Source organism: Mesoplodon densirostris, chromosome 10, assembly GCF_025265405.1.
Source record: "Mesoplodon densirostris isolate mMesDen1 chromosome 10, mMesDen1 primary haplotype, whole genome shotgun sequence".
Classification (NCBI taxonomy): Eukaryota; Metazoa; Chordata; class Mammalia; order Artiodactyla; family Ziphiidae; genus Mesoplodon; species Mesoplodon densirostris.
This window is the reverse complement of record NC_082670.1, coordinates 40,887,418-40,912,975: the sequence shown is the minus strand read 5'-3', so window position 1 is coordinate 40,912,975 and position 25,558 is coordinate 40,887,418. Positions and strand designations below refer to the sequence as shown.

At 44.4% G+C, this 25,558-nt stretch overlaps 1 protein-coding gene, 1 long non-coding RNA gene and 1 pseudogene across 2 annotated transcripts; 2 read left to right on the top strand and 1 right to left on the bottom strand.

Moving 5' to 3' along the window:
- Positions 1–332: 332 nt before the first annotated feature.
- On the top strand, positions 333–13,540 carry LOC132497437 (uncharacterized). Its single transcript, XR_009533597.1, has 2 exons — positions 333–878; positions 12,377–13,540. It is a non-coding gene; the product is annotated as an uncharacterized LOC132497437 (long non-coding RNA).
- Positions 2,275–2,517, bottom strand: SMIM40 (small integral membrane protein 40). Its single transcript, XM_060109562.1, has one exon. The coding sequence runs from the start codon at positions 2,515–2,517 to the stop codon at positions 2,275–2,277; it is 243 nt and encodes an 80-aa protein (XP_059965545.1).
- A 4,818-nt stretch (positions 13,541–18,358) lies between the features above and the next one.
- On the top strand, positions 18,359–19,937 carry LOC132497405 (heat shock factor protein 1-like; annotated as a pseudogene).
- Positions 19,938–25,558: the final 5,621 nt, after the last annotated feature.

Genomic DNA, 25,558 nt, shown 5'->3' with positions numbered 1-25,558 from the left:
CCCGGATTGGGGCGCGCCGCCAGTGGAGCTCTTTTCACCCGGTGCTTCTGCCACTCCGCCAATCAGAAACTTCCCGCATCCTGGCCCAACTGCCGGCGAGTCGCGTGCCGGGAGGACTGAGCCACCTTTCTAAGTAGCGGAGGGGGGAACGGAACAGGGCAGCTGAGGAATTGGCCTTACAAGGCTGCACAAGGATGCACGGAAGGGCGGGAATCTCCTAAGAGGGAAATAAAACCTTTCCATCCACTGGGCTATTGACAAGCCTTCTGGTGCTGCTTTCCTACCTGCCAGGTACCAGTTTCCACGGCTTAATCGACTGCGCCTGTCATTCCTTTCTGTGGGCTGTGCGCTCCCTTGTCGCTGTCCAGAAGCTATTTCTACATCCAGTTGCCTACATCTCCCAATCGTGAAGTCATAACACATGCACACAAATGAGCACAACACGCTGTACAAATGTGTTATTATTACTGCTATTGTTGTTGGTTTGCTTTTCAAGCTTCACCACAGAACTAATGACCAACCAAGTAGGTGGGACCTGGGTGGTTCTCCTTCCTTCTCTGGAGGGGATTCCCGAGGCGCAGGCGCTGATGACCAGGAGGCTGTGCTTTGTCCAGGGGCTCCAGGGCCTGAGGACGGGCGATGTGGGGAGGGGTTTCTGAGAAGAATCTGTGCAAATTGCCGCTGTGAGGGCTGTGAGACGAAATGAGGCTCGTAAAATACCTCGAGTCTCTCTCGTCCTCTTCCTCTGAGAGAGCTGATGAAAGAAGGAAGAGAGAAGAAACCGACTTTGACGCCCGCCTCGCCCACCCAACACCCCCCACCCCAACCCAGCTTTAGGGAAGCTGGAGGGACTCGTGGAGGCAGAGCTGGATCCAAAGGTGAGCTTCTGGGGAAACTGGAAATGTTAACACGGTTCCAAGTGCTGAGTTTCCCACTTCCTGCATCCTTGCGAATTCCACAGATGGTGAGCATCTTGCCACTTTCTGGGACCACAGACCCTTACATCCCCAAGCCCTCAGGGTCCCAGAACCTCAAACTCTCCCTTCCATTAAAGAATCCCACACCACTTCTCTTCAGTCGTCTAAGCCTATAGTCTTCAAATTGGGGGACATGAAGACTTGGCCAAGGGTACTCGGATTTGGGAGATATAAGGGACTTAATTTCCAGATTCTCAATTTTCCCAAAATTTATTTTCCTCAGTAAATTCCTGCAGTAGAGCTTCTCCTTCTTCCTTTCCTCTTTTACAATAGACTTTCTCTCTCTTAAAAAAAAAAAAAAAAAAAAAAGGCTACTGTAGTTCTCAGTCATGAAATCTCCTGGGGATAATGTTACCTTGTTTTTTGTTTGTTTGTTTTTTGGTTTTGTTTGTTTGTGTTTGTTTTTCTTTTGACCACTGGACTGCCAGGGAATTCCCTTACCTTGTCTTAAATAAAGAGACATGTAACCTATTTCTTTCAAGGCACGGTAAGCACCACCTCATCTATCTCATTTAAAATGTACTTTTAGGTAGTTTCCTGGCAGTCCAGTGGTTAGGCCTCTGTGCTGCCAAGCAGGGTGCCAGGGTTTGATCCCTGGTCAGGGAACTAAGATCCTGCAAGCTGAAACATAGAAAAAAATAATGTACCTTCAATATTAACAATTATGAAAATGTGTACAATCTTTATGCTATTTAATCAGTTCTGCTCATGTAATAATTGTAATGATAACCCAGAAGAAATTTTTCTAAAAAACTAGAGTCTTATGGTCACAAGAAAGAAAAATATTTTTCATCTCAATTAATATATATGCTTATGTAGGAAAGAGTGATAGATTGGTCAATAAAAGACTTTCAAGTATAAAAGCATAAAATTGTCTGTGGAGAAGTAGAATGGTAATAGGAGTTCTAGGAGAAAAGAGAATGATGGAAGAAGAAAAGGAAGGATTCCCAATTATATTTTTAAACGAGTGGTGGTGAATATCAAGTCACTCTGATATTTCTACTCCCCTGGACACACAAAAGATTGATTTAATTGTTTTATTTTAAAATGTGAATATTTTTTGTATGCCAGGAATTACATCCTTGAAACAATGTTAATGTATGATGAAAAGTTTTAGGTGCTTACTTAAAAATACTTGAGGAGTATAAACTTTTTCAAAATTAATTCCCGGAGTATAGGTGCAGAAATTTTAAGATAGCTGCTCTCAGCTCTCCAAGTGTCCCTCCAAAGCCCCATTTCCCCCTTTCTCCCCTCTCACCTCTGTGGCAGGGAAAGAGGACGGTTATAGGAAAGGCGGTCACAGTTCCAGCTCCTCCTCCATCTGAGGTGTTCTCAGGAGCCAGTCCCCAAACTTTGCCCATGGTAACAGCCACAGCAGCTTATAAACAGCCTCCAGCGTCAGAAGTGTCAGGATGAGGACCAGGAAGATAAAGAAGGCCTTGTCCATGGCCTGCCGCAGGGGACCCCTGGGAGGAGAGGGCCTCCGGGCAAACGCCAGGAACACATCCTCCTCGTCCACATCACCCTCCTCCTCAGCCATCCTAACCCACGGTGTGACAGCTGGCTGGAGCACGGAGGCTGGGATGGAAGCCCTTACTCAGCCTTGCCAGGATTAAGGGGCGTGGTGTCAGCAAGTCCTGCACCTGCCGAGTTTGACCCTAATTCCCCCAACCAAGAGAAAGAAAGGAGAGGAGGGCCTCTGAGCCTTTGGAACAGTCAATGCAATGTGAATGGTCTGGATTAAACAATTCCTAAAGTCTGTCCAGCTTTACTGTTTTATAATTCTGTGTTTCGGAAGCTGAAGGCCCAACAGAGACATGCCAGCTGGAGCTGCCCAAGTCATTCTGGGCCTCTAAGCTTAAGGCTCAAGGTCTTGGGCCCCTACAGACAGAGTGAGCTAGTGGACCTAGAATGCTACTGTGAGCCGCTGTCAGTCAAGCACCTAAGGCCCTTTTCGGCTTTACATTGGGTGGTCGGGGGTGGGTGGGTGGGACACGCCTAACCTAGGTGGCTGGTGGCGGGGGAGCGAGCAGCGGTGGCTACAGTCCGCGAAGGCGCGCAGTTCTTCCCCAGGTCTGCGGGGCCCCGAGGTTGCAGCGCTGAAACCCCGCACGCTCACTTCGTGACTTCGAAGACGATTATATCAATCATGGGACTGCAGGAGCCAGGGCGGAGGTTTATAAAAAGAGAAAGAACATGATTAGCCAGCGGTGCGAAGGAGAATGATTGGGACTTAACTATTGGGGCAATAATAAGGAAGAGCGAGCTTGTGCGTGAGGGGCGTGGTCTGAGAGTTGCTGGTGGGAAATGTCCAAGAGGTTGTCTTGTGGCACGGGTTGAAGGCCTTTTCTTGACCCTGTTCCCCAGGCACTGGCCTGAAAGTTCGTGAGGGCAATCGAAGTCCATATGGGGACAGGCCCGCACCCGCCCCGTAGGTGGTGGTTGGGGGGTGGAGTGTGGACAGTGGAGGAAAGGGTCCATAGTGAACCTCATATCTGGAGCCTCTATGGTCTCGTACCTAAACTCCAGTTTAATCTTAATAAGAAGACATTGTTTTCTTGGGAAGAACTTGTTTACCCCAAAATGGTACAAAGGATGTCACAGGGTTTTTTTTGTTGTTGTTGTTTAAATATTTGTTTATTTATTTTGGCTGCGCTGGGTCGTAGTTGTGGCATGCTGACTTCGTTGAGGCATACATGTGGGATCTAGTTCCCGACCAGGGATCGTACAGTGCCCCCTGCATTGGGAGCGTGGAGTCTTACCCACTGGACCACCAGGGAAGTGACAGTTTTGTTTAGAGTCAACTCGTATTATCGTTTGCTACCGCTACAGGAGGTCATTACGAGTCAAAAAAAAAAAAAAAAAAACTGGATCAGGGCCAAACTAATCATTTATTAGTTGTGTTAATTAAACAAGGAGGCCATCAGACTGAGTGGCTCTAATGTCATGGCGGCCTACTTAAGCAAGCCAAAATCTAAACCTGTAAATGCCTCAAGGTCATGTAATCAAGATGCCAAGGGAGGGAATTCCCTGGCAGTCCAGTGGTTAGGACTCAGCACTTCCACTCCAGGGGGCACAGGTTCGATCCCTGTTTGGGGAACTAAGATCCTGCATGCTGGGAGGCACAGGCAAAACAAAAACAAAAACAAAACATCAAAACAAAACAAAAAAACCACTAAAGGACAACCAATCACACACAGCCAACTAGGCTAAGCTATAGCCAATCAAATAATTTCCTTTCTCTGTTTCCACACTTTCTGCATTTAAGTTTTTCTTCTGGTTGAGGTCTGAGGAGCGCTCATAACCACTTCTGGTTTGGCGCGGCCCCATTTGAATGCATTTTTTGCTCAAATAAACTTAAAAATTTAACATGCCTCAGTTTACCTTTAACAGTTGTATGATGGGGACCTTGGGCCAGTTACCTGAACTTTCTTTAGTTTTTTTATAGAATTGAAAAAGTCTTGCCTCACAAAATCGTCAGGAGGGACAAACGAAATAAGATTTTTTTTTTTTTGTAAATTATGAAGTGCTGTGTAAACATAATGTATTAATTTCTGATACCCTCACTATGTCTCAGGCAAGTTTGCAATAAGGCCACCCAAACACCTTTATCATTTCCTTATAGTTCCTTCCCCATGGTAGGTTCAGCACTAAGATCTTGTGTAATACATAAACTCAGCACTTTATTGAATTTTTAAAAAATTTTGAAGTAATTTCAAACTTACAGAAAACACTTAAGAACAGTATCAGGAACTCTGGTATCCTTTTCACCCTGCTTCCCCATTTGTCAACATTTGGTTATATTTGCTTATTTCTCTCAACCCCAATATAACCATCTATTATGGGTTGAATTGTGTCCCTTCAAAATTCAAATAGTGAAGCCCTAACTCCCAGTACCTCAGAATATGACCTTATTTGGAAATAGGGTTGTTGCAGATGTAATTGGTTAAAATAAAATGAGGTCATACTCCAGTAGGGTGGACCCTTAATCCAATATGACTGATGTCCTTATAAAAAGGAGAAATTTGGACACAGACCAGCATGTCATGTCCAGACCAGAACATCACGTCCAGACCAGCATACGTCAAGACCAGAATGTCATGTGAATGTGAAGGCAGAGATAGGGTTGATGTGTCTACAAGCCAAAGAATGCCAAAGATTGCCAGCAAACCACCAGAATCTAGGGGAGAGGCATGGAAGAGACTTCTGTCACAGCCCTCAGAGAGAACCAACCCTGCTGACTCTTTGATTTCTGACTTCTAGCCTTCAGAACTGTAAGAAAATAAATTTCTACTGTTTAAGCCACCCCGTTTGTGGTACTTTGTTATGGCAGCCCTAACAAACAAATACACCATCTTAATCAGGAAATCAACACCACTATCCAATTATAGGTACAATTCAGATTTCCTCAGCTGTCCCACTAATGCCTCTGTCCTTTTTGGTCTAGGATCACAAATCTCATTTGGTAGTCACATCTGCAGACTCCTTCAATGTGGGCAGTTCTTCTGTCTTTCTCTTTCATGAATTAGTTTAAAAGAGTACAGGCTTTTCATTTCTGTACAATCTCTCCAACCTAAGTGCATGTTGGGGCAAGAGAGAAATGATGTGGCCTTTGTGTATCACATCAGAAGTTGCTGGAGGCAAAACCATCTCACTCCTGATGCTGCCAAACCAGTCTGGCACGTTCTCCACCTTAAAGTCCTAACTGTCCCTTTGTAATTCCTAAGTATCTGACACATCACCAAATCTCCACCTACCTGCCTTAGCATCCCCTTAATGACTCTCATCGGAATAAGCATGATGATGTTTATTTTAAATTTTTATTTATTTATTTATTTATTTATTTTTGGCTGTGTTGGGTCTTCGTTGCTGTGCGCAGGCTTTCTCTAGTTGCGGTGAGCGGGGGCTACTCTTCGTTGTGGCTTCTCATTGTCGTGGCTTCTCTTGTAGTGGGGCACGGGCTCTAGGCGTGCAGGCTTCAGTAGTTGTGTCTCGTCGGCTCAGTAGCTGTGGCTTGTGGGCTCTAGAGCTCAGGCTCAGTAGTTGGGGCGCACAGGCTTAGTTGCTCCGCAGCATGTGGGATCTTCCCAGGCCAGGGCTCGTACACATGTCCCTTGCATTGGCAGGCAGATTCTTAACCACTGCGCCACCAGGGAAGCCGGATGATGTTTATTAAATGGTGATGGTTTTTTTTTTACTCCGTCATTTCTTCTTCAGTTTTCAGTCAACAATCGACTATAAAAGAACATTTCTTTCTCCCTCATTTATTCATTTATTTATTTATATCATATGGACTCATGGATTCCAATTTTACTCAATAACCTGTAATCCATTACTACCATATTTATTTATATTGCCTGGACCCATGCATCTCTATTTTATTTAATTAATGGTAGTCAGTTACTATCATCATTAACTTCATGCACAAATTATCCCAAATTTGGGTGGCGCCAGACTCTGGGATCCGTGCCGCCTGGCGCCCACCATTCCCGCGGGAGAAGATGGGAAGCCCATGGGCTTGGTGGTGCAAGTGGAGTTCATAGGCCACAGCTGCAGCAGCTGCAGCATCGGAGCTAGAGGTTGCTACAGCCCCAAGGGCCCCCAGCTGGTGGGGGCAGGGAGGGGGGTGAGGGCTTCCCTGATACTGGCTTGGACCACTCGTCGTCAGGCACCATGGAGGAGGAGCTCCTGCAAGCTGGATGAGCAGCTGGACATCCTGGCGCTGATGGAGGTGAAGATGAAGGAGATGAAGGGCAGCATCCTCACCTGTGTCTCACCGAGGCCAAGCTCCGTGAAGAACTCCTCGAGAGGGATCGGCTGCTGGCTATGGCTGTCATCCGCAAAAAGCACAGGATGTGAGCAAGTCCCACTTCGGCCTTCAGGACTCCCAGACACCTAGCAGCTTAGTGGGGACCTTAGGCCGCCACTGTTGAACTCCCTCATACTCCTGGGGCACTGGTTGACAGTACTGAGGCTTCAGAACCATTGAACTTGAAACTTATCCCCTACGGATGCAGGCAGGATGCCCAAGGACTATGGGTTTGGGAAGACAACACCTTGAGTTTGGCCAGCAATCAGAACTCTTCCACGTGTAGTGATAAGAGATCCAAGTAACATCAGTTCTACCTTTTGTGCTTTTCCTTCCCACGTGCAGCCTGTGCTTCTGATAGGGACTGGCAGATCTGTGCCTCTCCCTCATAGGACCTCCCTCCCAGGAGGCCATCTACAAGGCAATCTATGGGATCTCGTGGAGATCCAGCTTGCCAGGGACTTAAGTCTATCCTGTTATGTTTGCTACAAATTCTATTTTCTGTACAATTAGTCAGATTAAAGTTTTCACTATGTTTGTTTGGCAAAATGAATTAAACAGAAAGTAAGTTTAAAAAAAAGTATCCCAAGTTTGGCAAATGAGAAAGTGCTCCAAGCTGGTTCCTGTGTCCTTTTGCAATGTCTACAACATTATTTGATCATTCCCTTACTTTCTGGTACAAGAGGTAATTCAGGCTCAATTTGTACTTTTCCTGACTTAGCCCAGGAATCAACCATTTCTTCAAGAGCCTCTGGCTTCTTTTTTTTTTTTTTTTTAATAAATTTATTTATTTTATTTATGGCTGCGTTGGGTCTTCGTTGCTGTCTGTGGGCTTTCTCTAGTTGCAGTGAGCGGGGGCTACTCTTCATCGCAGCGCGTGGGCTTCTCATTACGTGACTTCTCTTGTTGTGGAGCACAGGCTCTAGGCTTCAGTAGTTGTGGCTCGAGGGTTCTAGAGCACAGGCTCAGTAGTTGTGGCTCACGGGCTTAGTTGCTCCACGCATGTGGGATCTTCCCGGATCAGGGCTCAAACCGGTGTCCCCTGCATTGGCAGGCAGATTCTTAACCACGGTGCCACCAGGGAAGCCCTCTCTGGCTTCTTTTAACAAAGGGTAGTATTTGGAAACCAAGATCTGGGTGCCAGATATCTTCATTGCTACTATGATGCCATTGTTCCTAGGCCTTCTCAGCAAATAGAGCTAGGAAATATATGAATGTATATATATATATACACATACATACACACACACACACACACACACACATACACACTGTTCCAGTTACTATAGCCACCTAACATACCACCCAAAACTTGGTGTAAAACAACCATTTTATTATGCTCGTGGAATACTGTGTCAAAAAGAACACAGTAAGGATGGCTTGTCTTTGCTCAGTGATGTCTGGGTCCTTATCTGGGGAGACTTAAAGGCTGAGGGTGACTTAACCACTGAGAGCTGGGATCATCTGGAGGCATCTTCTGTCACATTTCTGGTAGTTGATGCTAGCTGTCAGCTGGCTCTTTGCCAGGGGTGTTGGCCAGAACACATGCACTTGTCCTCTCCATGTAGCATGAGCTTTTTCACAGCATGGCAACCTTGAGATAGTTAAAATTCTTACATGGCACTCATGGCTCCAAAAGCATGTTGAAATGAGTAAGGCAGAAGCTGTTTAATCTTTTCTGAGCTAGCCTCAGAAATCATGCAGTGTGACTTCTGCTGCGTTCTGTTGGTTATAACACAGTTACAAACATGTTTAGATTTAAGGGGAGGAGGTATGGACCTCATAACCCACTTCTTTTTTTAAATTACTTTATTGAAGTGTAGTTGATTTACAAAGTTGTGTTAATTTCTGCTGTATAGCAAATTGATTCAGTTATACATATATATAGATAGATAGATAGATTCTTTTTCATATTCTTTATCATTATGGTTTATCACAGGATATTGAATATAGTTCCCTGTGCTATACAGTAGGACCCTGTTGTTTATCCATCCTATATATAATAGTTTGCATCTGCTCATCCCAAACTCCCAATCCTCCCCTCCCCCACCCCCCCATCCTTGGCAACCACAAGTCTGTTCTCTTTGTCTGTGAGTCTATAAACCAACCTCTTGACAGAAGAAATGGAAAGAGTTCAAGACAAAGTAGTAGATGAGAAAGACAACAAGAGTACAGCCAGTCCTTTCAAAGAATTTTGCCATAAAGGTAAGGAAAGAAATGCAGCATAATGTAGAAAGAAATGTGGGCTCAGAGGAAGGATATTTAAAATGGGCATATTTTGGTATTTTTATATGCTGATAGGAATGACAAAGTAGACAGGGACAGGGACCAGAGAGTGGGATTGTAGGAGTGATGCTCTTGACTGGGAAGGACTGGGATTCAGTGCACAAGTGGAGGGGGTGACCCTAGATAGACACATTTGTGATACCTGGAGGGAGACAGAGTCTAAGGGCAGAAATGTAGGAGAAGGTGGGAAGTGGAAAAAGAACTTCTTTTCTGTTGTCCCTGGTTTTCAGTGAACTAGGAAGTAATGTCATCAGCTGGGCATGAGGGAGTTGATTTGAGGAGAGAAAAGAAGGTGCCCCAGGGCAAGAATAAAAATGGAAGCTCACATATCATACGTCTAAATTTTTTAAGGTTAATCATCAAGCTAATAAACTGTTAGGTATGTTCTTTACTCTTACTTTGCCAAGTCTACTTTCATAACAACAAAAGAATGTGTGTAAAGAAGCACAGCTGAAAAAAATATCAAAATGACTACATTTAATTATTATCGCATGTATCTAGGTATTCTTTTGGTGGACCAGATATGGCTGGATGAGTAACAAAATAAAGATGTGCATTACTGGAGAAAGAATAGTCTCTTCAATAAATGATGCTGGGAAAACTGGACAGCCAACATGCATGCAAAAAAAAAAAAAAAAGAGAGAGAGAGAGAGAGGGAGAGGGAGAGACTAGACCACTACCTCACACCATTTACAAAAATCAACTCAAAATGGATTAAAGACTTGAATGTAAGACCTGAAACCATACAACTCCTGGAAAAAAGCATACACAGTATGCTCTTTGACATCGATTGTAGCAATATCTTTCCGGATATGTCTCCATAGGCAAGGGAAACAAAAGCAAAAATAAACAAAAGAGACTATATCAAGTTAAAAAGCTTCTGCACAGCAAAGGAAACCATCAACAAAATGAAAAGACAACTTACCGAATGGGAGAAGATATTTACAAATCATATATCTGATAAGGGCTTAAAATCTAAAATATATAAAGAACTCATACAACTCAAAAACTACTTGATTTTTTTACATGGGCAGAGGAGCCAAATAGACATTTTTCAAAGGAAGACACACTGATGGCCAATAGGCGCATGAAAAAGATGTTCTACATCGCTAATTATTAGGGAAATGCAAATCAAATCACAAGATATCATCTCATGCCTGTCAGAATGGCTATTATCAAAAAGGCAAGAAATAACAAGTGTTGATGAGGATGTGGAGGGAGAAAAGGAACTCTTGTACATTGTTGGTGGGAATGTAAACTGCTACAGCCACTGTGGAAAACAGTATGGAGATTCCTCAAAAAATTAAGAATAGAATTACCATATGACTCAGCCATTCCACTTTTGGGTATTTATCCCCAAAATATGAAAACACTAATTAAAAGAAATATGCACCCCTGTGTTATTGCAGCATCATTTACAACAGCTACTCTATGGAAACAAACTAAGTGCCCACTGGCAGATGAAAGGATAAATAAGATGTGGTGTATGTATATTAAATGGAACACTATGCAGCCATAAAAAAGATGAAATCTTGCCATTTGAGACAATATGGACGGATCTTGAGGGTATTCCACTAAGTGATATAAGTCAGATGGAGAAAGACAAATACCATATGATTTCACTCATATGTGGAATAAAATAAATAAATAAATAAATAAATAAACAAAACAAAACAAACAAAAACAAACACGTAGATACAGAGGAGAGAGCAGTGGCTACCAGAGGTGAAGGGATGAGGGGAGGGTGAAGTGGGTAAAGGAGGTCAACTTTATGGTGATGGATGGAAACAAAGTTTTTGGTGGTGAGCACACTATAGTGTATACAGAAGTAAAAGTATAATGTTGTACACATGAAACTTATGTTATAAACCAATGTTACCTCAATTTAAAAGAGACATGCATTATTTACAAGTTAATAAATATATATTTCAAACCATTTATTTTTCTTATCTTCATTTTTGCAGTCATTAATTATGTTGTTATAATTGAGATTTTCATATAATCTATGTTCTATTAACCGTAATGGGCTAAAGAATTTAAAAGTTAAATGCAGGACTTCCCTGGTGGCACAGTGGATAAGAATCCGCCTGCCAATGCAGGAGACATGGGTTCAAGCCCTGGTCAGGGAAGATCCCACATGGCGTGGAACAACTAAGCCCATGAGCCACAAATACCAAGCCCACGTGCCACAACTACTGAAGCTCACATAACTAGAGCCCATGCTCCGCAACAAGAGAAGCCACCACAATGAGAAGCCTGTGCACTGCAACGAAGAGTAGTTCCTGCTCACCACAACTAGAGAAAGCCTGCACACAACAGTGAAGACCCAATGCAGCCAAAAATTAGTTAATTAAAAATAAAATAAAACTTAAATGCAACTGACTTCAAACTTTACATAATTTGAATATATTTTCATGAAGACATATAATGAAGTTAATGTAAAATTAAAATTATTATCATGCTTTCAAATGTTATTTTTATAATATTTAAATCATCTATTAAAATTGAAGTGTAAATTGCAAATTATACTGAATAAATATTAAAAGTTATTTATAGAAAGCTGCCATTTGAAGGGAGGGCTTCCCTGGTGGCACAGTGGTTAAGAATCTGCCTGCCAATGTAGGGGACACAGGTTTGAGCCCTGGTCCAGGGAGATCCCACATGCCACAGAGCAACTAAGCCCATGCGCCACAACTACTGAGGCTGCACTCTAGAGCTCGTGAGCCACAACTACTGAGGCCACGTGCCACAACTACTGAAGCCTGCATGCCTAGAGCCCGTGCTCGCAACAAGAGAAGCCACTGCAATGAGAAGCCTGCGCACCACAAGTAAGAGTAGCCCCCACTCGCCGCAACTAGAGAAAGCCCGCGAGCAGCAACAAAGACCCAACACAGCCAAAAATAAAATAAAATAAATTAATTAATTAAGAAGAAAGAAAGCTGCCATTTGAAAATTTAACTTTGAAATTTTAATTAAATCCTATGAAATATATATATATATATATATTTTGTGTGTGTGTGTGTGTGGTACACGGGCCTCTCACTGTTGTGGCCTCCCCCACTGCAGAGCACAGGCTCCGGACGCGCAGGCCCAGCGGCCATGGCTCATGGGCCCAGCTGCTCCGCGGCATGTGGGATCTTCCCAGACTGGGGCACGAACCCGTGTCCCCTGAATTGGCAGTCAGATTCTTAACCACTGCGCCACCAGGGAAGTCCCCTAGTGACTTGCTTCTAATGAACAGAATTTGGTAAAGAGTGACGGGATGTCAATTCTGAGATTAAAAGTCATGACTTTTGTCTTGTAGGCACTCTATTGCTGGCTTTGAAGAAGCAAGCTGCCACTTTGGAGAGGCCCACATGGCAAGAAACTGAGGGTGGCCTCTGGGAAATAACCAAAAAGAGACTGATACCTTCAGTCCAACAACCTTAAAGGAACTGAATCCTGCCAGCAATTTATGGAGCAAGATTAGAAGCAGGTCTTTCCCCAACTGAGCCTTCAGATGAGATCACTGGCAACACCCTGATTGCAGCTTCATGGGAGACCCTGAAGCAGAGGATCCAGCTAAGCTTCTCCCAGGTTTCTGACTGACAGAAATCATGAAATAATGTGTGTTGTTTTGAGCTACTAGTTTGGGGGTAATTTTATATAGTGAGAGATAATTAATACACTGTGCCAGAATTAAGTGTCAGATCCTTAGTAACAGAGATACCCCTATGTCCCTTCGAAATCATTTGTGTGTGTTGACATGAGGTGTCCTCTTAAATGTGGGCTCAAGGCAGAGTCCCTTCTTGCCTGGGTGTACTAATAGTACCAGGACTAGTTCATCAGTCTTCAATTTTTTTGCTTGCATGTTCCCTAAAAACATTTTGGAAAACTATGTGACCTTCTGCATATCTTTTACTTCATATCTAATTTCTTTCCTTGTAAATTTAAATAACTACAAACAGTGTAAAAATTTTAGTATCTTATAAATATCAACATTTAAAAATAAGACTGTTTATATTACTGTTTTAAATGTAACCAATAGAACCTAAATGCCATAGCTTTTTTTTTTTTTTTGACTGTACTGCGAGGCATGTGGGATCTTAGTTCCCCAACCAGAGATTGAACCCGCGCCCTCAGCAGTGGAAGAGCAGAGTGTTAACCACTGGACCGCCAGTGAAGTCCCAATGCCATAGCTTTTTGTTATTCAACATCATCCTTTTGAAAAACATATGAATAGGGACTTCTCAGGGGGTCTAGTGGTTGAGACTTCGCCTTCCAATGCAGGATTACAGGTTCAATCCCTGATCGGAGAGCTAGGATCTCACATGCCTCAGGCCAAAACCCAAAAAACATAAAACAGAAGCAATACTGTAACAAATTCCATAAAGACTTTTAAAAAATGGTTCACATCCAAAAAACAAATCTTTAAAAAAAAACAGATAGAACATATGAATAAAGTCTTCTTCAACAGCTGGACATTTTACATTATTTACTTTTTCCTTGAATTCATATTTCATTCACTTCCACTACATAATTTTTTCTTAATGTATTTTATATGTGAAAGTCTTGTATTGATCTTTCTATATTTCTCTTAACAAAATATATTTTTAAAAATTAGTTCTTTTTAATTTCTTTTAAGCATAATACTCTAAATATTTAAACTTTTCTTTTGGATTGAACTATTAGCAACAAAGCAAATTGATCAAAATCACATAAATATATTATACATCTTGATAGATATCAATAAACATAAATATAAAATTTTATTCACAATGCATATTTTAATGGGTTTTTAGCTAGTTCTGTATTAAGGAAGAACAAATCTGACTCCATATTAGATCTGTTCCTTTTACTTTTTTCTTTTATTTTAAAATTTTTATTTATTTATTTATTTATTTATTTATTTATTTTTGGCTGTGGTGGGTCTTTGTTGCTGTGCGCAGGCTTTCTCTAATTGTGGTGAGCGGTGGCTTCTCTTGTTGCGGAGCACAAGCTCTAGGCGTGTGGGCTTCAGTAGTTGCAGCATGCAGGCTCAGTAGTTGTGGCTCTTGGGCTCTAGAGCACAGGCCCCCTAGTTGTGGTGCATGGGCTTAGTTGCTCCACAGAATGTGGAATCTTCCAGGAGCAGGGTTCGAATCTGTGTCCCCTGCATTGGCAGGCAGTTTCCTAACCAGTGTGCCACCAGGTAAGTCCTCCTTTTACTTTAATCTTTATGCTCTGTTGCCTGTGCTTAGTCACGCTGGCTCTGCACCTTTTGTAAAAGAATGTTGCCTATAGCTTCAAGTATACAGGATAGCCTGACCTTGACCTGACCTGAACACAGAATAACATTTGTCTTGTTGGAGGTTTAGAGGAACATCATGACCTGTGAACTGACCTACCTGGACAGCTGCAAGAACAAACGATCCCACACCAAGAAGTTTGCGACAACTAACCACGCCACTCCCTCATCTTGCCTTTAGAAGGGTTTTGCTGGACTTCCCTGGCAGTCCAGTGGTAAAGACTCCACATTTGCTTCCACTATATGGGGCACGGGTTCAATACCTGGTCAGTGAACTAAAATCCTGCATGCCCTACAGTGTGGCCAAAAAAAAAAAAAAAAGAAAGAAAGAAAAAGAAAAAGGCTTTGCTTGAAAGCCTTTGGGGAGTTTGGGCTTTTTAAGGCATGAGCCACCTGTCTCTTTGCCTGGCCCTGCAGTAAACCTTTCTCTGCTCCAGACTCTGACAACAACAACGTTCCGGTATTGTTTGGCCTCACTGTGCCTCAGGCACATGGGCTTGCTTTAGGTAACAATTCATGTATCATTGAATCGTAAGAATAGCATAGCTGGAATAAGACAACCTTCAGTAACAATTCTCTATCTATTTTTTTTCATCAGAATAAAAGCTGAGAGTTCTTGTTCACATAAATAAGTAAATGGGAATGGAAATACTTTTATTATAGCAATGACACTCACTTCTTTGAAATCCTTCTGAATTATATGCCAAAAATCACATAATGAGCCATCATTAAATGTATTTTAATGATATTCAAGCTGAAAACTCAATTAGATTCTCTTTTAATTTTGTTGAAAGCAACGAATTGAAAACCACCTGACTTGCTAAAGGATTCATTAATCATTAGAGTCATTTACTTTCAAAAACAATATTTCAAATATTTCAAATTGTACTTTAGTTTAGCAACTCAGATGTTTTTATATTTCCTCATCTTGGGAGAATGGCAAATGGGCAATGGCAAAAGAGGAGGAGAGAAATGAAAATATGCACAAAAGTTCGCAGGTAAATCAGTTTTAGGAAAAGGATATACAGAAATAGAGAATGTGAAAATGGATACATTCATAACTGGCCATGTCCTCCTGTCCCTTGTAGGACTTTGTGTATTCCTTGGAGTCTGCACACTCCAGGGTGAAGACCACTGGACTAGGGACATGTAGTATGATTGTCAGCCAGCACAAGGTCTACTTGAGACTTAACCAAAAATTCAAAGTGAGACCAGTCAGCATGGTATGTGTTTTCCTTTCCCTCCAGATATGTTCAGCCACATGCATGCAATGGCAGAGTTGGCAGAGAGTTAGGACTTTGCCAAGAGTGCTGGGAAGGAGCAAAGGAGTCAAGGCTGTATGTAAGGTAACATCAGGATTATTGGTGAAGTCCAGACAGGAAGGTGAGTCCTAAAATTTCCAGTTCTTAAGGATGAACTCTCCCAGGGTAGCAAAATGAGAAAAGAAGGGGGTTCAAGCTTTGGACAGCTCCAATATTTAATGTCAGTGGGGCAGGTGGTAGATGGGCTCCAGGCTAAGCATTTACAACAGGCCTCCTGTTTGCATTTCCTGAAACAGGAGATAGGTGGGCTCCAGGATAGATATTTAAAACCAGCCTCCTGTTTGCACTTCGAAATAGGAATAACAACAGAACAGGGTAAGTAGTCAGGCTTTGTCTCCTGCGTACACTTTAAGATAACAGTCATGGCAGGAACAGAGAGGGGCTAAACCCTGTTTGAGTAAAAGATCAAGAGGTCCTATATTTCCCATCTTTGGGGCAAAGGAGACACTGCACATGTGCAGAAAGACTCCTTGGGGGTCAAAAAGGAGGGGTCACCACCCCAGAAGAGGTGATGCCAATGGCCCCCATAGGCCTCTGAGCTGGAATCCATCTTGGAAAAAAGTTGTGCACGCAAGTTGGGGAGGGTCCTAGGACAGGTCAGGTGTGGAAAAAGAAACCAGATAATTGGCCAAAGGTAAACAAAGACTGGGAAGAGCCACGCTGTATAAATGATTTAACCGCCTCTTTACTCCTCCTCCTTAGGGAGAACGCCCACACCCTTTCTGTCTGGGTGTGTTATCTCTGCCTTGCTTCTGTCTTAACTAAACAAACTTTCTCTGTGTGCTCTCCCACTTGTTGTGCTGTGTCTCTAATAATAAACTTCATACCTGTTTTTACAGTTTTTGTCTCCCTGAGAAATGCATTTTTCAGTGGAGGCAAGAGCCAGAGAAAATTTACTTCTAGCCTCCAGCCCTTGCTGGTCTAGTGGCTAGGATTCCTGGTTTTCATCCAGGCTACCCAGGTTCAATTCCTGGGCAGGGAACTAAGATCTTGCTTCAAGCCACCACTCACTGCTGCTGCGTCTCCCAAGATCATCAGGATCAAGAAGGCAATGGAGGTCAAGAGTGATCACAGAGGTGGATATTAGAAAGTGGGTCTTGGAGACAAAGGAAAGTGTCCCAAGAAAGTGGAAGTCCACTCATCTGGTGCTGGGGAAATCAAGTAAGAGGAGGTCTGGAAATTTATTGTATTTAGTTACATCCAAGTCATTGGGGGATTTAGGAGAGTAAGAGGCAGAAGCCCAACTGGAGTGGGTTGTGAAAAATGAGTGGGAGGTGGGGGATGGGAAAAGCCAATACTAACAATTCTTATTTGGAGGAGGACAATAGGATTATTCTTTATCCCTTTTATTTGTTTTCATTATAATGTTTACTGCAATTTATAATATATATATACATATTGTCTTCTCTTCTTTATCTGTGGGTCTCCTTTCTCAAAACTGGAATCAAAGCTCTATGAGGCTGGCAACCAACACTGTCTTGTCCAGTCTGTGCAGTATACTGGACACTTGGAAATATTTTTGAATCAACTGATGAAAAAACCAATGCTAAACAAAAGGTTTACAGAAGTAGTCCATCCCCAAACAAAGGTATATCTTGATCCAAGGACAAATTTGTGCTTCATTTCTTTGAACTTGAAAGCAATTTTAAGCTCTTTTGGTTAAATCTTGAGAATTGGACATTCAAGTTCCTCTCGCCTCATGCCGCAAACCTCCCTGAAATGGGATAAGAAAGGCACAACGAGAACAGGGGAAGAGACAATATCAGACAGGAGAAGACAACATCTTAATTGGAAAGCTGGTGGAGCTGAGAGAAGAGTGATTACTGACCTTGTCAATCTGAAAAAGCAAAACCTAAGGCTGAGAGCAGGAGCTGTGGGCAACAAGAAGCAATTCCTGAGGCAGAACTTCGGGAAGATGTAGGAATTTCACAGCTCTAGCTTCCCGTGAAAGCAGAGGTGCAAGGGGAGGATGGATTAAAAGTTTTTGAAGAAGCTGAGATACCTGCAGTTAATTCCCCCCACAGCTGGTAACCAGGCAAGTCCCAGGCCAGCCCATCATGCTGGGAGAAGACTGGGGAAAGGCCAAACCAGACAGATTCTGGCCTTGGGGACACCAAGCCCAAATGAGAGCAGAGAGCAGGCTCCATACAGAACACAGGGGCCTTTAGTGAAGATCTATATCCCAAGCAGTGAACCACCAGCCAGCCCCCTTTCCCCATTTGGTTCCCAGAAGACTGACAATCCACTCTCACCCCCCAGGGCAACTGACTCCTTCAAGAAAAAATACCCACAGATATTGACGTTTGAATGTGATTCAAAAAATTTGCCATTCTGCGTGCAGGAAAGCGCGGAGTCCTAACCACTGTCCTGCCAGGGAATTCCCATGATTCAAAAATTTTAAAGTCTGGATTCCCACTCAATTACTCAAGGCCACTAGTTCCCACCTAGGTTCCAGAGTGGCCCACCAGCTTGTGGGTGTTTCGCTTTTAAACAGGGGTGCTCAGGTCAGGACCACCATATACTGTATTTGAGGGAGACTTTGGACGTGAACAAAAAATCAAAATAAAAAGCTAAAAAGAGGCCGGTGGGCGGCGCCGGTGGGAGCTCGCCCGTCGCAAGATGGCGGCGTTCATGGCCTTAGGCCGGCCCGTGGTCTCTCTTCGTGGTCACTCCTTCCGCCTCTCCCACCTTGCCCGGGATGGATCTGCCCGCGGGCCTGGGCACAGTAGAGCCCAGCAACGTCCAGGTCTTCCTGATCAAGTTGTGGACCTTCGTGAGCAGCCAAGACACAGACGTTCTGGAGCCCGAGCAGGAGCAGCGTCCACGTGCTCAACCAGGGCCCGTTTGCCAAGGAGGTGCCATCTAAGTCCTCCAAGCACAGCAGCACGGCCAGCTTCGTGGGGCAGCTCAACATGTGTGGCTTCCGGAAGGTGGTCCGCATTGAGCAGGGCAGCCTGGTCAAGCCAGAGGGGGGCGACACAGAGTTCCAGCACCCGTGCTTCCTGTGCGGCCAGGAGCAGCCCCTGGTCAAGAGGAAAGTGACCAGCGTGTCCACTCTGCGGAGCGAGGACATAAAGATTCCCCAGGACAGTGTCACCAAGCTTCTGACCGACGTGCAGCGGATGATGGGGAAGCAGGAGAGCATGGATTCCAAACTGCTGACCGTGAAGCAAGAGAACGAGGCCCTGTGGCGAAAGGTGGCTGGCCTGCGGCAGAAGCATGCCCGGCAGCAGAAAGTCATCAACAAGCTCATCCAGTTCCTCATCTCGCTGGTGCAGCGGAACCAGATCCTGGGGGTGAAGAGAAAGATCCCCCTGATGCTGTATGACAGCTATTCCATGCCCAGTACTCCCTGGAGTACATCCATGGCCCGGGCCCCTTCTCGGCTCCAGCCTGGCCTACAGCGGCTGCAGCCTCTGTTCCCCAGATGCTGTCGCCGGCTCGGGACCCATCATCTCTGACATCACTGAGCTGTCCCACTAGCCCCTTGGCCTCTCCAGGCAGGAGCATAGTCGACGAGAGGCCCCTGTCCAGTAGGCCCTTGGTTCGAGTCAAGAAGGAGCCCCCGGGCAGAGGATGCCGGTCCCAGGCACCCGTCCACCATGGTGGATACGCCCCTGTCCGCAACCACCCTCACTGACTCCATCCTGTGGGAGAGCCTGCGCCGGCTGCCTCGGCCACACCCTTCACAGACGCGGGGGCGGAGGGGGGAGGGGTGCCCCCTCTCGCTCCTGCCCGCCTCGGCCCCACCCCCATCCCTCCCAGAAGTGCCTCAGTGTAGCCCACCTGGACAATTTGACTCGCGCTCCACAGATGGCTGGGGTCGCCCGCTTCTTCCCCTGCCCCTCCTCCTCTCTGCGTGTTTGAGTCCAGCCAGGGGACCGAGCTCAGGGACCACTTGGACGCCATGGACTCCAACCTGGGCGACCTGCAGACCAAGCCGACTAGCCACGTCTTCAGCGTGGACACCAGTGCCCTGCCAGACCTGTTTGGCCCCTCGGTGACAGTGCCCGACAGGAGTCTGCCCGACTTTGACAGCAGCCTGGCCCGCGAGACCCCCAGGCCTCGCGAGGCAGAGAGCAGCAGCCCTGACTTGGGGAAGCAGCTCTTGCTGGACCTGGGCTCCGTGGAAGTGCGGGGCAGCGGTCTGCCGGTGCTCTTAGAGCTGGGGGAGGGCTCCTGCTTCTCGCAGGAGGCCGACCACGCCGACAACCCCACCATCTCCCTGCTGATGGGCTCTGAGCCCCCCCAAAGCCAGGGACCCCACTGTCTCCTAGAGGCCCGGGTCTGGGCGTGGCCCCCCAGACCAAGGGTCCGGCCCCGTGTGCCAAGGCTTGCTTGGGGCTTCACAGCCACACTCGGACTGACTAGTACATGGGTGTTCATAGAACTATATTTTGGATTTTTACATGAGAAACCCCCTTTCCCCTTCCGTAGACATATACAGATACATAGGAGAACGGACGGATGGATGGACAGACGGACAAGGCAGAGGTCTATGAACAACGGGCTCTGTCTGTGGCAAAGAACAAACAAACAACAACAACAAAATACAGAGCAAACAGAGGCAGAGAGAAGAGGGGAATGTCACATAAACTATAATAAACTTCATAGATAAGCTAGAGTATCTCTGAAAGAAGAACAGGATGCTGTAAAAAATCAGCAAGGAGGTGCTGTAAGATGATCAACACTATATGAGAAATAAAACCTTAAGGCCGATTTTAAGATCCAGATTTTTCTTCTGATGAGGGAAAGAAGCTACTGGTATTTAAAAAACAACAGTTGTCATTATTATCCTTAGCTCAACCAACCAAAAATGGTATGTATCTTCTTCTTCTGTCTTGAAAATGAAGGGAGTCTCTAAAGAAAGAAATGTATCTTTCTCTGAGAAATTACTGTTTGTTCTGGTTATTTAGGAATTGTATTGGTTTGATACTGCAATTAATTTACAAAGGAATTCTTCCTATTGAATAGATAACGTATGTGCAAAATCCCAAAGGAAGAAAGATGCATCGCTTGTTTTCTCGTGTCCTGCAGCCACCCAGTTCACCTCTCAGGAGCCAAACTCTTTTACTGGTTTCTCCTGCATCTTTCCAGATAGAGGCAATTTACTGTGAAGCCAACTATGCTTCTGCATCAGCGTCCGTTGCTTGCTTAGGCCCCTTCCCAGGCCTTATACCGAATTTTGTATTTGTACTTTTTGTATTCTTTTTCTTAAAAAGGGCCACCAGAATTGTACAAGTTTCAGAGCCCCTCAAACCTGAATCTGCTAGCTTCCAGAGACAGTGTCTTCATATACAAGCGTGTATTTGCATATATTCTATAAAAATACATAAACAGTAGTATATCATATTCATTGTTCTCTGCCTTGCTTTTTTACACTTCATATCTTGAAATCAGTATTTACAAGAGTTGCCTCCTTTTTAACCATCGTGTTACATTCTATTGTAGGGATAATGGTACTTTTATGTAAACATTCATCTATTGATGAATAATTGAGTTATTTCCACTATTCTACCCATACACACGGTGCTTCAATGAATAACCTTGTATGTAATTCACAGTCAGGGTGACCATACCTGCAGGTGTCTGGGGTAGTCCTTGCTTGTAACAGTGCTCCCTTAGATTCTCAAAAATGTCCAGTGTAGATGTATATTCTTTGAAGGAGAATCACTAGATTAAAGAATATGTAAATATTTAACTTCAGTAGATATTATAAAATTGCTGTCTGTAGAGGTTGCACCCTCCCATCAATGTGTGGACAGTATTAATTTCATTCCCTGGCCCCTGCCAACTGAGAGTGTTATCAAACTTCTATATCTGTGTCTATATGATGGGCAAGAAATAGGGTGTCATTGTTATTTTAATTTACTTTTAAAAGTTAGGAGTGAAATTAAGTGTATTTCTATTTCAGTCAAGTGGTTGAAAAACTATTTGAATTTCCTTTCCTATAAATAATCTATGTCTTTGCTCATTTTCCATTGGTTGTCAATATTTTTCTTATTGATTTGAAAGAGATTTTTATATGTTGGGGAGTGCTGCCTGTTATTTAGAAATAACTTTGGGAAAGTAAGGGCTGGAGGTAAATATATACATACTTTATTTTAAACCATGCTTTTCAAACTGGTTTACACACATCCCAGGAAATACTTGTCAGTATGGCAGGGAACAGAGTAGATGGTGTTTAATAGCATCAGCTCTGGAGCCAGACTGCTGGGTTCATGTTCCAGTTCTGCCTCTTGCTAACTAAGTAACTTTGGACAAATCTTTTAAATTTCATTGACTCAATCAACTATCCATAAAGTAGATAATAATCTCTACTTCACAAAGTTGGAGTTAAAGAGCCTATGCCAAGAAAAAATAGCTTGGAAAACCAAAATAAACAATAATTCTGGTCCTGTTATTTGGCTTTTTAAAAAGAATCATAAGGGGCTTCCCTGGCGGCGCAGTGGTTGAGAATCTGCCTGCTAATGCAGGGGACACGGGTTCAAGACCTGGTCTGGGAAGATCCCACATGCCGCGGAGCAACTAGGCCCGTGAGCCACAACTACTGAGCCTGCACGTCCGGAGCCTGTGCTCCGCAACAAGAGAGGCTCCGCAACAAGAGAGGCCACGACAGTGAGAGGCCCGTGCACCACGATGAAGAGTGGCCCCCGCTTGCCACAACTAGAGAAAGCCCTTGCACAGAAACGAAGACCCAACACAGCCAAAAATAAATAAATAAATAAATAAATAAATAAAGGTACCCTTAATTTAAAAAAAAAATCATAAGGACACACAAAAAATTAAGGCAAAGTGATAAGAGTATGCCATGCAAATTTTGAACAAGAATCCAGCTGGCACAGATAACTTCTTAACAGACTGTATTAGTTAGCTAATTGCTGTTTTTATTTATTCATTTATTTTTGGTATTTATTTATTTATTTATTTATTTATTTATTTATGGCTGCGTTGGGTCTTCGTTGCCGCGGGCTTTCTCTAGTTGTGGCGAGCAGGGGCTACTTTTCGTTGGGGTACGGGCTTCTCATTGCGGTGACTCCTCTTGTTGCAGAGCACGGGATCTAGGCACACAGGCTTCGGTAGTTGTGGCATGTGGATTCAGGAGTTGTGGCACACAGGCTTAGTTGCTCCGTGGCATGTGGGATCTTCCTGGACCAGGGCTTTAACCCGTGTCCCCTACATTGGCAGGCGGATTCTTAACCACTGCGCCACAAGGGAAGTCCTAATTGCTGTTTTTAAAAAGGAACACCAGACCCCAAATGGAGTCATTTATGCTAAGCTCCACCAAGACTTAGTACCTAACTTAATTGTACTTTCAACTTCTCCCAGGAGTGGAATTTTAAACCAATTAGTCTGAAAGTACCTGATCAACCCTAGTGAAGTAATCAGCTTGATAAGACCCCCTGCCTTCCCCTAACGCAAGGGGATCTTCCCTGGAAAATTCACTTAACTTCCTTGTCTCATCCTCCTTCTGCTTTTAAAATCTTTCCATCTTGAACATCTCCTCAGAGCACAGTTCTCTTTGTTTTTTGGTGGGTTTTGTTTGTTTGTTTGTTTTTAAATAAATTTATTTGTTTTATTTATTTATTTTTGGCTGCGTTGAGTCTTCGCTACTGTGCGCTGGCTTTCTCTAGTTGCGGCGAGCAGGGGCTACTCTTCATTGCGGTGTGCAGGCTTCTCATTGCGGTGGCTACTCTTGCTGCAGAGCACGGGCTCTAGAGCACAGGCTCAGTAGTTGTGGCGCACGGGCTTAGTTGCTCCACGGCATGTGGGATCTTCCAGGACCAGGGATCGAACCTGTGTCCCCTGTATTGGCAGGCGGGTTCCTAACCAGTGCACCAACAGGGAAGCCCTAGTTTCTTGGCAGTGTTTTTTGGCCCTGCTGCATGGCTTGTGGGATCCTAGTTCCCCGACCGGGGATCGTACCCAGGCCCACATCAGGGAAAGTGCTGAGTCTTAACCACTGGACCACCAGGGAATTCCCTGAGCACACTCCTCTTTGTTAGATAGGATGCTGCTCAATTCACGAATCATTGAATAAAGCCAATTAGATCTTCAAATTCTCTCTGTTCAGTTTGTTTTCTAACACTGTGTATCTCACTATCCCAATATTTTGTGTCTTAACCATTTAATTAACTCACCCTTCTGTGGGTTGGCAGCATGGGCTGGGCTCCTGTATGGAATTCTTGTAATCTCAGCAAAGCTCACTCATATGTTTGTGATCAGCAGCTGGTCAGTTGGACAGCTCTGCTTCTGAAGGTTGCCTGGGTGTTGCTGCAGTGATAAGAGGTGCCTGGGCCACAGGTCTTGTCATACAGAAGACTAGCCTGAGGGTGTTGGCTGGCAGGGTTTCGGGATTGAGAGCAGAAGTGTACAGGGCCTTCTGAGGCCTTGGCTGGCACAAGGTTGATTCCACCTGGTTTTATTGACCTAAGCCAGTCACAAGGCCAATCCAGATTCCAGGAGTGCGGCAACAAGCTCCACCTTCTGATGGAGTAGCTGCCAAGAGAACATTGCAAAGAGCTCAGATAACAGGAAGTGGGGAGAATTGCAGCCAATTCTACACCTAGATAAATGTGAAGTGTGGGATACAGAGTGCATGTGAGAGATAGCCAGCAATCATGGGGCTATACAAACCTACAAACATTCCACAGAGCAAAAGTCAATCTGAACATCTATCACAGCCAGAGGAAACCAAAACCACTTCTGATCTGTGCTGGTTAAGTAAAGCATTTCCTCACCTGCATCTGGCACTGATGGGTATGGTGGGATGCTGCGGGAGTCTGGAAAGAAATTCACAAAGAAGAATCCGGCGACACTGTCTTTGTTCCCCAGCACAACTTTCCAAGTCAAGCCAGTGATAGCTGGCCGAGGGAAGAAACTTAATTTAAAATGAAGTGTGCGGGCTTCCCTGGTGGCGCAGTGGTTGAGTCCGCCTGCCGATGCAGGGGACACGGGTTCGTGCCCCGGTCCGGGAAGATCCCACATGCCGCGGAGCGGCTGGACCCGTGAGCCATGGCCGCTGAGCCTGCGCGTCCGGAGCCTGTGCTCCGCAACAGGAGAGGCCACAACAGTGAGAGGCCCGCGTACCGCAAAAAAATAAAAAAATAAAATGAAGTGTGGAGGACTTTTTATAGAGAGATTGAGCAGATTCGCTCTGTGACCTTCCTGAGTATTGTTCAAAGGCAGAGAAAGAACTAGCTCCACAGGGCAGGTTACCAGGGACAATGGGGGAAAAGGATAAAGCTATTATCTGATTACAACCTACAAGCCCACAGACTCAATGTACTGCTACAGAGAGAAAAAAATTATAGATTGTAGTAAGTGATATAAAGGAAATAAACAGCGTGAGAGAGAATTAGAGCTATAGAGAGAAGGGAGGTATTGGGTTTCTTGATAGAGTGGCCTGGAAATGACTCCCTGGGGCGACTTGAAGTCGGAGAATGAACTGTCCCAGTGTTTCAGGCAGAGGGACTGGCTAGTGTCAAGTCGCAAGACAGGGAAGACCTTGGCACGTTCTCGGGCAATGACTTGCTTTTTCTTTTTTAACTACAATTTATGGGATAAAAAGCATTTTATTACTGCAATCCAGAACACATGCATCCAAAACAAAAATTTCATGAAATTCTCCTTCTACATAAAGTGCTAAAATGCACTCTTGTATTTTCTTTTACTTCAGGTTCATTGAGACATAATTTACATACAGTAAAATCCACCCTTGTTAGGTGTACAGTTCCATGCGTTTTGACAAATGTATGCAGTCGCAGACATCACCACAATCAAGATATAGGACATTTCCATCCACCTCAAAATTCCCTCAGGCTCCTTTGTAGTCAATCGCCTCCCCCAACATGAAGCCACTAGCAAGCACTGATCTGATTTCTGCTCCTACAGATTT